The sequence below is a fragment of the Falco rusticolus genome, chromosome 6 (genome assembly GCF_015220075.1).
Source record: "Falco rusticolus isolate bFalRus1 chromosome 6, bFalRus1.pri, whole genome shotgun sequence".
NCBI lineage: Eukaryota > Metazoa > Chordata > Aves > Falconiformes > Falconidae > Falco > Falco rusticolus.
In genome coordinates, this window is record NC_051192.1 from 16,581,553 (window position 1) to 16,597,104 (window position 15,552).

General features: G+C 45.3%; 2 protein-coding genes across 2 annotated transcripts in view; both read left to right on the plus strand.

Annotated features, from left to right (window-relative positions):
- LOC119149536 (putative Polycomb group protein ASXL2) overlaps window positions 1-1,044 on the plus strand; it is a 61,526-nt gene extending 60,482 nt beyond the window's left edge. The window contains exons 5-6 of the mRNA XM_037390801.1: window positions 336-486; window positions 778-1,044. Of these exons, the coding sequence (XP_037246698.1) occupies window positions 336-486; window positions 778-866 (240 nt within the window). The 3' untranslated portion in view covers window positions 867-1,044. The remainder of the gene's footprint in view (window positions 1-335; window positions 487-777) is intronic.
- Window positions 1,045-10,717: 9,673 nt separating this feature from the next.
- ASXL2 (ASXL transcriptional regulator 2) overlaps window positions 10,718-15,552 on the plus strand; it is a 62,203-nt gene continuing 57,368 nt past the window's right edge. Inside the window, exon 1 of the mRNA XM_037390799.1 lies at window positions 10,718-10,942. Coding sequence (XP_037246696.1) covers window positions 10,906-10,942 — 37 coding nt within the window. The 5' untranslated portion in view covers window positions 10,718-10,905. The remainder of the gene's footprint in view (window positions 10,943-15,552) is intronic.

Here is a 15,552-nt window from a genome sequence, read left to right on the forward strand (position 1 = left end):
CTCAAACACTGGCTGGAATTTTTTGTGCAGTGGGAGTGTGTTGCAGTTAGTGATTAGGGATGGAGAAGTTAAGGAAGAGCATACCTGCAAAGTGATGATGAGGGTGGCGTAAAAGATGTGCCAGCTGGTGTTGTACTAAATATTTTACACGGGCTCACAGAAGACAGCATGTGATTGAGGCTGGTGGCTAAACAGTTCTGACATTGCTCTGAAGCATAAAAAAAAATCCATAATCAGTGCTTGGTAAATAAAGAAAACTGCTACTTTTAAGAACTTTGTGAACTGGGAGAGTTTTTTGTGGAGTGGGTGACTATATCTGTTTCTTCCATTTGCAGAAGGATGTTCCAGATGGGTTGAAGGAGCTCTCTGATGGCTCGGAGGAGAGCAGCGATGCCCAGTCAGACTCTCAGAGCTCAGAGAACAGCAGCAGCAGCAGCGATGGGTGCAGTAACAAAGATGGGAAGAAAAGCAGATGGAAAAGGAAAGGTAATTTTCCCCTACAGGAGTGATGATTTTAACATGGTCTGTGTCTGTGAAGGACTTGGAGGCTTTTATCGATCACATCTGTTGCCTTATAAAGACAGGCTGTTCCAGTTAACAGCCTAAAATCTGTCATTACCATTGGTGATCCTGGACTGACGCAAGCGTTGATTTACTGTTGTGGGCACTGAAGGGGAGAAAGGTATCTGTAACTCTGTGTTTAAAACCTTGACACAAGTCACAGGCCACCAGCACGTTGCGCTTCACACCCAGGAACAGCGAATCTGTTTCTTCCAGGTTTTCCCTGCCATCTACCTGCTTTCCCAAGAAGAGTTCACATTTTACTTCTGGCCTCTTTTGATACTTCTGAATGCAGCACTGACTAGGAATGAGCACAGAATCTCAGAGGTTAAAGCCTGTTATGTGAACTTGATGGGTCACATAGGGCTTGGTCTTGAGCCACAGTGCTCTTTACTACTGTCTTCTTTTGGACTCCTTTCCTTCATAAACAAGCCAATATTTAGGTATTCAGTAGTGTTGGATATTAAATCATTTACAACCTTAGTTGATACAGTAAAGTGCTGGGTTTTGTTTTGCTGCTGTCTGAGTGGTTGCTGAAGTTGGATGGTTCAGCGATATTTCTACAATACCTAGATTCTGGATTTTCTACAGAACTAGTCCAGGAGTACCAAGCAGAGGAGATAATGGATTTCACTCTCTTGTTTTGGATCTGGATTGATGTCTTTGCTTCCCTGAGGAGGCAAAAAAAAATCTTGTCAGATACTGCCATGTTGTAGAATTATAAAATGGGTTGGGTGGGAAGGGACCTTAAAGACCATCCAGTTCCCACCCCCCCGCCACAGGCAGGTGCCCCTCCCTCCAGCCCAGGCTGCCCCCAGCCCCATCCAGCCTGGCCTTGAGCCCTGCCAGGGATGGGGCACCCACAGCTGCTCTGGGCAGCCTGGGCGAGCGCCTCGCCGCCCTCACAGGGAAGAATTTCTGCCTCATCTCTCATCTCCATCTCCCCTCTCTCATGTAAAGCCATTCCCCCGTGTGCCATCGCCACCTGCCCTTGCCCAAAGCCCCTCCCCAGCTTTCTTGCCGGCCCCTTTAGGCACTGGCAGGTGCTCTAAGGTCTCCCCACAGCCTTCTTCTCCCCAGGCTGAGCCACCCCAGCTCTCCCAGCCTGTCCCCACAGCAGAGCTGCTCCAGCCCCTGAGCATCTGCCTGGCCTCCTCTGGCCCCGCTCCAGCAGCTCGGTGTCTCTCCTGTGCTGGGGACCCCAGAGCTGGATGTGGTACCACAGGGGGGGTGGTGACTCACCAGAGTGGAGCAGAGAGAGAGAGAATCAGCTCCCTTGTGCTGTCTTGAGTGTTTCAGGAACAGTGGAAATTGGCACCTTTCAGCCAGTGCATTACAATATTTACATCCTGCATTAGTAATACACTGAAGTTCCTGTCTTGCCGCAGCTCTAGTTTCAGTACTGTCGTGGTTTAACCCTGCAGATAACCCAGCACCACACTGCCGCTTGCTCACTCCTCCCTACCCAGAGGGGTGGGGAGGAGAACCAGAAAGGAATGTAAAACTTGAGGGTTGACGTAAGAATAATTTAATAATTAAAACAGAATAAAAATGAAAGAACAATAATATTATTAGTTGTAATGGAAAGGTGGGGGAAAGAATAAAATCTGAAGGGAAGAAAGGAAAACAAGTGATGTGCAATGCAGCTGCTCACCACTCGCTGACCGATGCCCAGCCAGTCCCCGAGCAATGATCCTGGGTCCCAGCCAACACCCCAGGTATCCATACCCGGCATGCTGTCCCATGGTATGGAATACCTTGTTGGCTGGTTCAGGCCACCTGTCCTGCCAGTGTCCCCTCCCAATTTCTCCTGCCTCTCCAGCCCTCTGGCTGGCAGGGCCCAAGGAACTGAAAAGTCCTTGATTTAGTATAAACATCACCCAGCAGCAACTAGAACCATCAGTGCGTTATCAACGTTGTCCTCACATCAGAGCCAAAACCCAGCACCGTACTAGCTCCTAAGAAGAAAGTCAACTCCATCCCAGCTGAACCAGGACAAGCCGGGATGTTCATTTGACCAGTGTTGACTGAATTCTTGCTTCCTTCAAAACCCTGCTCAGATATCTACTTGTCTGCTATGAGCTGAAAAAAACGCCATAATAAAATGTGAAGGTGCGACATAACATTGTTCTCTGAGTTGGAGAGAGTCTATTCACTATAGTGGTGTTATTCTCTCTGTTAAAAGTAAGTGTGCTTTGTGACTCACGGCCTTGTGAGGAAGCATGCAGTCCTTGCCTTAGGCAGACACAGCAGGCTGCTCTGGGCATTCCTGGAGAGCTGCTGGTGCAGCTGCCTGTGCTGTAACTTTACCCTTCAATCCGATCTCTTCCTTTTCCTTTTTCTCTTCAGTCATGCACAGAATTTCTTGGCTTAAAGGAAACATTATTTAAAACTTATTTCCAGCGCAATAGAACACCTGTGTGGAAGCACGTGAGAGGTTTTCTGAAGCAGTTAAAGCCTTGCAATGACCAGTTGGGGTCTGCTGTAACCCTTCTGTCGGTGGGGTGGGAAGGTTTATACACAGTGGGGAGTCACTGAATGAGAACGTGCTCTTACTGTGCGGGTGCATGAGGCTCACATGGACCAGACCCTGCCTGGAGCTCTTCCTGGAGTCACAATGCAAATAACAAAAGTAGAAGCATTATGTAGAATTTTAAACATTGAAAGCACCATAAAAGTTCAAAATGTTAAAAAACCCTTAAAAGTATGACTTGCTTCCAAATTCATCTATTGAAAGGAAAGCTATAGATAGTCTGGCTAAAATATTTTCATTTCTAACAAGTCTTCTCAAAGTATTTGATCAGTAAAGTGGTTTTTTTTAGCTACTTTGCCTACACCTCCAATGTTATGATATTATATAAAAACCTGCAAGGGAACTTACGTATCTTTTAGAGATATCTTTATGTAGAAATACATGTGTACATTCTATATAAAAGTTTTATATCCTATGTTACTGAATGGCTGAAAAAGGAGGATGATGTGTGATTTAGGAGCCCAGGCAATAAGGAAGGGAAATCTTACCCTGAAACAGAGGCAAAAGGTACCCAAAATTAAAAGCAGAGAAGTTGAAAATGGTGGTTTTGGTGTAACTACGAAAAAGGAATTTTATTCCTCCTTGTCATCTGGTTCTGATGATTTTTCTTAGCAGTGGCATTTTGACCTTTAGCATAAAGGTCATTGTTTCATAGGTTTTAATGTACTGAAAGTCATGAACTTCCAGTGATTAGTAAATTATAAATGACTGGTAAATTTGAGAGGCAATTCTGGTCAGTAGTGTTACTGAGTGTTTTCCTTCTGTTCAGATGCCCTCCCTCGGGGATTGTGTTCTTTTGTGTGAGCAACTCTTAATAATTAATGAATGTACCGCTTAATGTCACACCACAGTGTTACCAGTCTGTGCGGGGAAATGGCTTTCTCCTTAAGCTTCCCTTTAAGAAACTTGTAAAAAACCAACACGCTTGTTTGCTAAAGCAGGGATGGCTTTTCCGTGCAATAAAGTTTTGGAGCTGCTTCTGGACTAAGAGGGGTTCAGGAGGGCCTTCAGCTGCCTGGGTTTCACCTGTACTGGCAGGGTACAGCAGGAGTGACAACCAAAGCATGTATTTACCACTCAGCTTATATCCCGCAAGCTGGCTGGCCTTATACTGAATCTATAGGCGAATCTCCCTGGGGCTGTGCACCTGGTTCTTCCAGTCACACAGGAGCATGTAGCTGTGGTGGATCTTTATGAGACAGCCAGATGCTGGGGTACATACAGTACCTTGTTGTTTTCCCCTCCCAGACACTAAGCTCTCCTGTCACCTATAGCTTTCACCTTTGCTGCTGCTGCTGGCAGAGATGAGCTGGTTGTGAGTTATGAGGCAGGTTTTTAGCAGCCTGGTTGTTCACAGGCGTTGGGGGTAGGACTGCTCATCTCGCTGCCTGCCAGAGCACCGCGTTTCAGCTGTCAGGGTGAGGGATAAAGAGAAATAAGTCATCTTTGGGAGCCACACAGCCATGGGTTGTGTGCAGGTTGACACACTGGAATGTCATTTATGAGCAGGAGAGAATCCTCCCAAAGTGAAATGTACCTTTATACTGGGGGTGGGGCAAAAGCAGGGGTATGTTCCATGTCAGAGCACGTTGTCGGGTGGTTTGTGCCTGCTGAAAGTCAGAATGTGTCTTTTAACAAATAAACCAAGTGGCTGTGCTCAGTGCTGCGGCGGAGTTGCCAGTGGCCAGAAGGACATTACCCTCGCTTCGACTGAGGTTGTCTGCCACAGCACAGCTCTGCCTCCACCTTCATCTGTCTTGGTTCACAATAGCATCAAGAAATGGGTGGTTAAAATACACTTCTCCGTGTCGTACTGAGAAGGTAAAGTGATGTTTCTGGATATATTTAGGTCTCAGAGGCCAGTTGCCAAAGATGACAACATGAATTTCATGCTTCAGAATATAAATCAACCATGAGGTGTTTCGCACTGACAGAATTCCCTGGTAAAATTTAAGCTTTTCTTAACAAATGTACGGATGTAGCGCATTCCTCTAAAGCACAGCGTTGAAATTTCAGGGAGGCTGGAGAGATAGCTGTCTGCTCTGCTCGGTGTGACTGTAACTGCGTGTTTGTGCTCCACGCTGCCTTCTCCAAGACAAGACGCCGTGTTTGCACCCTTTGGAACGTGCAGAGCAAGGGGCATGTGATGACTTATCCCTCCTCTGTGTAGCTTGAGTGATGCACTAAGCATTTTGCTACTTTTCTTGCAAGTAACGAGCTAAGTCAGCTGAGAGGGAGAGAATACAGGCTTTATTTGAATGCTGATGTTATTAGAGCTGACATGAAACCTCTTTTCTTTGCAGTCAGTTTTCCTCCCTTTTCTATATTAAAAGACAGTGCTTTCTTTTAAATGCTAAGCAGCAGAGGCCATCCTCAACAAGAAAAATATGTTGGGCAGTAGGGCATGTTTGTTTGCATAGTACTATATACCATGTTGCTTTTCTTCTCAGCATTACTTTTTTTTTTTTTTGCCCCCCCCCCCCCCCCCCCCCCCTTGGGAACTACCAAGACTATCTAGAAGGTGACAATAAAACATTTTGGTCAGTAGGGAGTGGAGCAGGATGTGCCTCACTTCTTAAGAGCAAACCCAACTTCATATCTAGCTGTGACATTTCTCTTAATTAAGCCACGTGAATTGCTTTTAAAAGGTGCAGTCGTGACTATGTTGAAAATAGGGATGCTCTTTTTAAAGAAAACAATTTATGGAGACTTGTTCCAGAGCAGTACAGCCTTTGTGCACCTGCTAGCAGTGCCCAGCGCTCGGGCGCAGCAGCTCCTACAGCACTGGGAAATGAGGCGATTTAGCAGGACCTGTGAAGAGAGCTGCAGGAGAATTAGCGCAAGGCTTTGGGATGACAGAGCCGGGACTAGCAGATGATCGTTGTTACCCTTATTTCATTTTCTGAATCTTTTTCAGTTATACTGTATCTTTTTTTGAGATCAGTGGGTGGAAATGCCTGTATGCTTCAAAACACGTGTTTTGTGAATGCACAGGATGACGTCTGTTCTGTCTTTTATTTTCTAACAACTTTTTTTTTTCCTTATTCCTTTCCATAGTATTTTATAAGTCTTTGCTTTTTTGACTGCTGATGAGCATCTAGTTGCTGTTTTCATCTGTGCTAACTTTGGCATCCTTTTCCTGAGCAGCAATAGCTGTTTCGGAGGTTTTTTTCCCTTTGGTTCTTACATAGCCTTTTATCTTCACTGAGTTCTATCCCTTCGTGAGGTATTGTGAGGTCCTTTGGCAGTTCTTTGCGATATGGTTTAATCTTTTGTTATGCAGAATAACTTCTTAGGCCTGCCGGCTGTGACTCGTTGCATATCACGCATGTTGGATGGCGTGGGTGGTAGCACGCTGCCTTGGACACCCCGCTGGTACCCCCTGCCATAGGGAAACCTAGTTGGTTCTATCTCATGTTAAATTTAATCAGTTGTTAACCTGTAGGATGTAAAGCTCTGCAAGACTTCAAGTTGACTCCTTTACTCTGTTCCTAAACAGGCAAGTTTATTTTTAAATCTTGAGTCATATTTGATACATGACAAGCTCTTTCTCTAGGAATCTGTTACGGTTTATTTAAATGTCTTTGCCAGTGGTGGGCATTTTACCCTCTCAGATGTTCTTTTAAATTTCTTTTTAACTTGTTGCTATGTCTCAGTGTCGTTTTCCTTTTTATGAAGTTGAGTATTGCTTTGACACTGTATATGATGTTTTGAAGGATTTTCCTTGTACATATGAATGTCTTGTACTTAAAAAAGCAAACCCAAAATCCCCAAACTACTTTAGTTTAGCTAGAAATCAGAAGCTTTGTGCAAGAATAAAAATTTCTGGCCTGTATTACACAAAAGAACATTCAATGGCATAAGGAAGTTACCTGGTATTTTGCTCTTTAAAAGGTTGTGATATGGGGTGTTTTTTAAAACAATTGAGTGACATTTAACTTGTAAGTACCTTGTACTAATATATTATGGGGTGTGTGTGTGAGCAGCCTTTTCCTGTTACGGAGCGTTGTAGGACAGTGATGATAGGCTGTCCTACTGAAATCTGTGCTTGTGGATTGGGATGACCTTCAGGTGTGCCCGGATACTGAGATTTTTCTTTCCGTTGGGGAGGATAGAAGTATGTACATGCGCTTGTTTGCATAGATCCTGGCTAAATGAGCTGCTCTCATCTAAAACACAATCTAGCCTCTTATGGCAAAATAAGAAAATGGACTTGTGTGGCGTGGCCGTATGTTACCTCTCTGTGTGGGGGCAGTGGCACCCCCACCGGCACCTTTGCCCTGTTGATGCTGCTGTGTCAGCGATTCGCTGCAGGAAGGGAGCAACCGCACCGGGGGCTTTCCCCAAGGGCTTTTTGCTGTGCTAGTCACTTCTTGAGTTTTTGTTTTGCAGCACGTATTTCCTTTGTCTGTTATTTTCCCTTTCCTCTTTCTCATCTTCCTCTGTCGGCTGCAGCGGCAAGGCTGGTGAGCAGCGGTGCTGTGCCGCTCTGACTGTCCCCAGGTCACTGGGGCCACCCCGTTTGCAGAGAGGCTCCCAAGCTTGTCAGAGATCCCTGGGGACTCCTGCAGTGCTGCTTGTCGATGAGCGATGGGTGTATCTTTTTGGTATCCATGGAGATAGCAGTTGTTTTGGTTGGGGGTTTTAAAGCTAAATAGTGTAGGCTTGCTGCCACTCACATGCCCATTAAGGGCCAGTACTTAGAAGTATGTCTGACAGGTACCTTTCCAAAAGCAATGATGCTCCAGAAGAAGGAATAGCAAAATCTTCTGCTCAATCTTTATCAAGATTAATCAAAGAAATTCTTCCCTGTGAGGATGGCGAGGCGCTGGCCCAGGCTGCCCAGAGCAGCTGTGGGTGCCTCATCCCTGGCAGGACTCAAGGCCAGGCTGGACGGGGCTGGGGGCAGCCTGGGCTGGGGGGAGGGGTCCCTGCCTGTGGCAGGAGGTTGGAACTGGATGGTCTTTAAGGTCCCTTCCCACCCAAAAAATTCTATGATTCTAATCCCATGTTTATATTTTTTCCTGCAACATAGGTTTTCTTCAGAGATTTAAAATGAAAGCACAAAACCTGAAAGAATTAGGCATATTTGGTGCACTTGTATAAATAAATGCTGTCAGATGTCTGATGATCATTTTGAATGAATGGTATCCTGACCACTTGCTATGAGACACTTGTTGGATGTTACAGGTCTGTGTCAGTCCATGTATTTCACGAGGGATTTCAAAAACACATAGTGAAGAACATAAAAAATACTTCTTTGCAAGAAAAGTCCTTAAAAGAAAGAAGAGATACACCGACCTTCCAAAAAACCTCAAAATTTATGATGCTGTTTTCCCTTCCAGGATATGACTGTGGAAGCAGGGGGGTATGGGCAGAGTCCAGGCTCCCGTGTTAATGGTAAAGTTGGAGGCTTTCGTAGCGGAGCTTGGTGCTGGGAGGCTGCTGTAAGGAAACAGTCCATTCCTGGAGGATGCTTAATGGCAACGGGTTTAAGTTAATATCTAGATTGATTCCTCCTTTCTCGGGAAGCTTGTTTAATACTTGGTGCAGCTGTGGCATGCAGTGGAGGAGCTATGAAGGCACCTGAAGTGTGGGAGGGCACTTTGTTACTGATTCTCTGTAAAAGCCATCCCTGGTCAAGCAGCAAATGGGAACCTGCTCATTTATTCTAGGAAATTAAATGTGGCTGAACGTGAGGCTGATTGTATCATCTTCTGTCACTAGCTACAGAAACCCACATACTTCCACCAAGCTGTCAAATCACGTGTCCAGAGTTGGGTGCACCTATGATCTGGGAGGGGGTTGGGGGGCTGGAAATAAGGCTTGTGCTCTAGATGTCAGTCTGTTCTTAAATTGTAGCCTTTAAAACTGATTTCATCTGCACTTAAAGGAGTAGTTGGAGAGGTAACAAAGATCATTATGTCCCTGCTTTTCACAACAGTCAGTGGCTGGGAAGGGAGAAGAGGCACTGTACCTGCTCCAGCGGAGCAGAAGGCTGTAGCATGAGATGTATGAGAACACGCAGGGGCGTGATGCAGCTGCCCCAGCTGCAGGAGGAACTTCTTCTGAAGCTTACCTGTTTACAGACATTCCAGTCCATCAGTGCCAGGGCATAAATGTACAGCAAATAGGGGTTTGCTAGTTCTAGGTCTCATTGCTTCATTTTGCTATGATAGCTCTCAGTTTGCTGTTACTGGGACACCTGGTTTATCTCCCCAGCTCTGTTTCTTGGCTGTAACACAACTTTGCATGAAAATTAAATGATCTGAAACTTTTAATGAGATAAAGTAAGGTACTATGATGGTAAATGGTTCAAAAATTCTTTGCATGAAACATCTTAGAATTCTAATAATTGTAAGGTACCTTTCTTAGGTCACATGCTGTAACTTATTGATATTTTAGGGACAGTAATTTTCACTAAGTGGAACCAGACATCTATCGGTTTAAGTTTCTTAGAGCGCGGACCAGCTGTACTCTGAGCTGACAGTCTTAGAGACATATATAAAGAAGAGTTGTGCCATGAAGCCCACAGGGAAGAAAATTTTCTTTCACTTTTAGTATTTTATTTACTTTATGCATCTGGAAGGATCCTTCTGGTTTCCTTCAGCAAACTGCAGTTTCATGGTCTGGCTATATGTAAAAAATAACTGTGTGTTTAATATCCAAAAAGTTGCTGTGAGAAAGGTAATGAAAGCTGAAAGTGCAAACGGCTCCAGCTCACTTCCAGCTGCGCTTCATCTCCAGGTTCTGCAATCAGTAACATTTGAAAGTGGAAGTGGATGACTGTGTGCCTCGCAGGCCTCCTGGCAGGGACAGTTCTGATTTTGGGGGATAAGACGACGTGGCGTTGATGCTGACAGCTTTCCTCAGAGGTGCCTGCATGCTTTTTACCACTGCTTGCTTCTACAAGAGTAGAAGAGTTTCTACTATCAAAACCAAGTTTTATTTTCAGTTGGTGTGTTTGTTTGCTCTTCTTTAAAAGAACCAGGAAGGCATTACATTCCAATTAGAAAGATTCCTTCAGCACTGAGCTGTGTAGCATCAACTCTGGAATGCAGCACTCCTACACGGCCGCTTCCTGGACTGTCTGTGTGTACATGAAACACATAAAAGCCTCCTTCCTCATTTAAAAAATAAAATATAGTCACTTAAATTCAAAAATAGCCCAAATTCAGCCAGAATTGTCTTGTGGCGTTGCTTGGCTGCTGGCCACGTTTTCACCTGTGTGATGGTTGCGATAGGGTTGTCAGCGTGCACCAAGCCCTTTGTAATTTGAGCAATCCCGAGAGTCTCGGTAGGAAGCAGCGCTAGTACAGGGTACAGCTGCTTTTTCTATTTTTGCAAGGATCAGGGAAGATAGTTTTATTGTGAGAATACAGAATTGTGATAAAAATCAGTGAAGTGAATGCAGACTGGGGCAGACAGCAAACAGATGAGCTCTGTGTGTATTATTTTGCTGAGAGGCTTTAACTTGAGCTCTTTGAGACTGCAGTTTAGCTTAACGTGACATTATGTTTGCTCATATACATATAAAACAGGAAGCGTATTCAGATAACATCAACAGCCACTTCCTTATATGTACAAAAATAAAGTGCTCTGACAGCAGCAAAACTGACACTTTGATTTTAGAAAGGATAGAAACCTTTGTGTGTCTGTAGACACGCATGGGTGTTACACAGGGCCAATCAGGAGCACAGGGGGAAAAGTTTAAAAACAAGCCCCATGCATTATTGCCTGTACATCTGTGCATGAGCAGAAGGCGGGGGGAAGCCAGGAGCAGCATTGATTGTGGAGCTTAGGAAGCAGCGATGTTCATGGAGCAGCTTTATGCGATTCCCCTTGAAGGTAAGATGTGGTTGTTTCAGCAGGCAGCCGCGGCAGATTTTCGCTTTGGGGAATGGAGCGGGTGCTTTTCTGGCTGGGGCCCCTCTGTGCCGACCAGAGGCGAGTCAGACACCCCTACTTCAGCCTGGAAGTGAAGCAGCTACTCTGCTGTCATCTTTTGAGTTGGATGATAAAAACAAAGCTTTTTCTGGATACTGTACTTGTAAAAGAATACCGGCAAGACTCCTTGGGTTCTGTGCTGGTTTAAATCATCCTGAAGTTTAAAGTGTAAATACCTTGTTACAAATGCTTTTATCACAGTTTCACTAATACTCTGTAGGACGACTTGCAGGTAGTTTGTTGTGATGCGCTCTGTGAATGTGTAATATAGTTGCTTGGTATCATTGTGTGCACCTCCCTGGTACACCTAGGGTTGTGCCTGGGCTCGAGTTTACTAATACAGTCTGTCTTTATGGTGTCTGGCAATAAAATACATGTAACTTGGTCATGTTTCTGTGATCAGCTGCAAAGCTTCAGTTAACTGGAGTGGAACCGGGATCAGTGCCTACACCTGGCTTTGCAAGCTGGTACAAATAAATAAAAGGCATTTGTTTCCAGTATAGAGCTGCCCAGACTTTCATGGCTTCTGACAATGAAAATGGCTGTCAAAATTGGAATTTCCTGTAATTTCTGCCATGTCCCTGGTGTACCATTTCGAATCAGAGCCATGCTGAAAGAGCAGGATCTTGTTTAGCTTCTATAGCTGACACCTTCTGCGTGAGCCATTGCAGTAACAGGTCTCTCCTCTAGCAAAACCCAGTTTGTTTGCTGTATTAAAAAGGAAGAAAGGGAGGGGAAAAAACCCCAAACAGATGGTAAAGTGATCTTTAAGGGAAAAGGGGGAAACAAACTAGGCAGGATTATCAATAATCTTTCTCCATTTAGCCAACAATTAGCTTGCCCTGCATTTTTATACAGCAGACACATACTGATGGGTCCCTCATGGCTCCCAGATGGTTGGAATTTCGTTGGACTATATCAGTGTTCAAAGTGAAAAGTAACTATATTTGGCAAAATTTCACTTACTGCGCATAGACTAGAAGTTTTAAATAAGGTTAAAATAAGGTATCAGCATAAGCTGCTTAGACAGGACAATGAAGGAAAATATCTGGAGTAATTAAACTTCTAGGCTACGTTCACTGGCAATGGCCCATACTTAGGAAAACGGAAATAAGAAATAAAACACTGTTCTATACCTGAAATTTTGTGCATTATCTTTTGGTATAGAGGAAAACCTTGGGAGTCCAGATGCACAGAGACACCAGCCACAGCTGGAAACCACGACCTGCTTTTACTATAAGAGCTTCTCTGTGACGGTGGCTCTCGGCTTCCTTAGCACCCATGGCCTGATCACAGTACTGCCTTCAGAAAACACTTTGCTGCGTGCTCATAACAGCTGCCAAAAAGAAAATGTAAAAAAAGAATTCTGTTTGGGTTATGTCATTTTGTTTCTTCCTGCTAAAGATTTGGTAGAAATACCAGTTTTTCTAAATACAGCCAATTCCTGCTTGTACTCGTGACTCATGAGGAAGCTGTTTCCCGAGTGCCACATTATGCAATTGAGCAAGGAATCTGCAGATGCGAAGCCAAAAGTGTTCCTTTTTGCTTTATTTAGGTTAGCTATCTTCTGTTTAGGCTAGTGTATCATAGTATCCGGATTTTGAGTGAACTGTAATTTTTCACAATGGGCTATACAGCCTGCGAGGGCTTACTCTCTAGCAGTTAGGCAGCTGTATTTCCATTAAGACTTCACAGCAAGCACCGTATTGCTTAAGTTGCGTGAGCAACAGTCGTTAGGCTGTGGGCACGGGCACTTAAATGTGGTTCTGCATTTGGTAGGCATTTTAGGCATGTAGAAAAATGGGTTGTAAACAGTAGGAGATTTTTTGCAGCAACTAAAAATCCTAAGGCTTACTGAAGAAGTGACAGATCCATTTGCTGCAGGACACCTTCAGTCTGTGCTTTTACTGAGTGAACTTTTGCCATCCTTTCCCAGCACTTTAACAAACTCTTAGCTTACGGTCTTGCCTTGACTAAACTGTGCACAAAGCCTGTTTTACATGTCAGCCTGCTGCTCACCACCTGCATTCCCTCACTGCAGAGCATGTCCCCGCTCCCAGTCTCTTCCATAAGGAAGCCAGTAGGTACTGTTGTGTTGTTGGGAGCCATTGGCAGCATAGTGCTGTTTGCATGAACTGGAGAAGCCTTGGGCATCACTCCTGCCTTGCGTCCCTGACTGATATGGGGAGGGTAGCTGTTTTGGGGTGGTTATTCCCATAAACACAGTATTTCTAAGGGGCTGTATGGCCCCGAAATGCTTCCATGGGGAAATGTGATCTCCAAGTCCCTAATCTGCTTTGCGGAAAGCTGAAGAGTGGGCAGCCATTTGATCTGGCAAGCATTTTTCAGAAAAACATGGTTTTCTCAGGGATTCTTATCCCCCCAGGCAGGTGCTGTTTGGCCCCCAAAAGTGCTCATTTGGGAGGGCAGCATCAGCCCTGTGGTTCCATCGAGCCCTGCAGGCGTGTGGCCACTTGCGTGCAGTAGCTGGGGAACATGTGTGGTCCTTAGAGTGGTGGTCCCCCATGCCCCTGGGGACATTCACTTGCACTGGAGACACGATGAACTGGAAGGATTTGGCCAAAGCGCTGGTGTTTGAAGCAAAGAGGAACTGAAAGCTGTTGTGTGTGGCTGCAGCTGCGTAGAGCAAGCAGAGAAGCAGTTAAACCACTTCTGTCTTGGTCCTGAGCTTTGCTGTCCTAATGCATTTTGATTGCATTCAGCAGTTTTCTCAGGTGCTTCTCTGAGCTAGAGGCTTAGGAAAAGCCGGTGCATGCGCACTTGTCGAGTTGTGAGTATCAATATTGTTCTATTTAATTCAGACCAGGCCTTCCAGCTCTACTACATTACAATTAGAATTATCTTCGCTGCCGAGCCTGACAGCAGGCTCTACGATGAGGGATGGGGCAGGAACACGTCCAGGCATTTCTCTGTGCTCAGTAGATCTCCAGCTGATAGGAGATGGACACTGACAGGCTTTGGAGGGGCAGCCCATGACAACCTCAGGAGCCCCAAAGCAATAGAAAAGCTCTTGTTTCAAAGCAGTAAAGTCTCTTCTCGGTGACAGCCTGTCAGGATGTACAGAAGTTGATTATACAAGCTTTTATGCAGAGCAGGGGAGGCTTTGCCATGTGGTACCTGCAGAAGACAGGCTCACACCCCACCTTCTGTCACCAGGGGTACAGGGGTGCCTGAAGTGATGCATGTGCAGCCCTGTCTGAGGGCAGGGGCTGCTTTGCGCATGAGCTTTCTCACCTGGGTTTTCTTGTTTTCCTTCATTGCTTCAGCTTCTCTGGCTTGTCTTTGAGATTTTTGCAGTTCATTCTGTCATTCCATGTTGAACAAAATCTTAGCGGCTTTGATTTTCAGCCTCACGTACCACGTCATGTTCAATTTTTACCCTCAAATATGCTGGCTGCCATTCCTTTCTAGAAGGGTTGTGACCTGCCACTCCTCTAAACTCTGTGTTCTAGGAGAAAGGGAATACAAACTCGAAAATACAAGCTTCTCTTCACAAGGAGCCACATGGAAAGATAAGGGGCAGTGGGTACAAGTTGCACTGGGAGAGGCTTCGCCTTGACATTGGAAATGTTTTACAGTAAGAGCAATCGTTCACTGCAGCAACCTTCCCGGGAACGTGGTGGAGTCCCCATCACTGGAGGCTTTCAAGATGGGATTGGACAAGGTGTTAGATAATCTCATTTGGGCAGCCTTTTGCATGAAAGGTTGGATTGGATGGTCTTTCAAGGTCCCTGCCAACCTGGCTGTTTCTGTGGATCTGTGGAAAGTGGCCGGGGAGCTAGGCATCAGTGTACAGCAGATGTGCCCTTCGCTGTCAGGTCATCAGAGAGGCTTGGGGGCCACTCCCTCGGATTCCTGCTTGGAGAGTGGTGGGCTGAAGAGCTCCTGGCCTCCCAGCCCATGGCACTTGTGTGGTTGGCACCTTGGTGCTGGTCCTGCCAGCAGAGGAACCACTTCATTCTTTAAAGCAAAATGCATGCTCAGGGGATGTTTGATCTCTTTGCATGGGAAGTCATTTCTGAGTAAAGCCTGAATATCTAGTTTCACTGGCATGACAGAAGCCTCCTTGAACCTCTCTACATCTATTCTTTCCTTACTCCCTTGACTCTTAAAATTGTTCAGTATTGAATCAGGACTGGGATTTTTTTGAATTATGTGTACTGTGATGCTGAGGTCATGCATCTTCCATGTCTGCATGCAGAAGAAACCTTGCTAGGATGGGTTGGGTTTGGGTTTTCTTTGGAGGCAGAAATTATGATCCTCAGCACTGGCAATCTTGACAGCTCAAGATCTTAGGAATGAAGACTTCAGCTCGGTCTGTTATGGTCGCTGAAGCTTGGTGTGATCAAGAATGGCAATAGCAAGTCTGATCACAGGCCTGAATAGCCTGGTAGGCTGTTCCAGCATTGATCAACAGCAGTAACCCAGAGAGGAGGTACAAGAAGAGCAAAAGAACATGACAGACATGGTTTCACATCATCTGTTGGTCT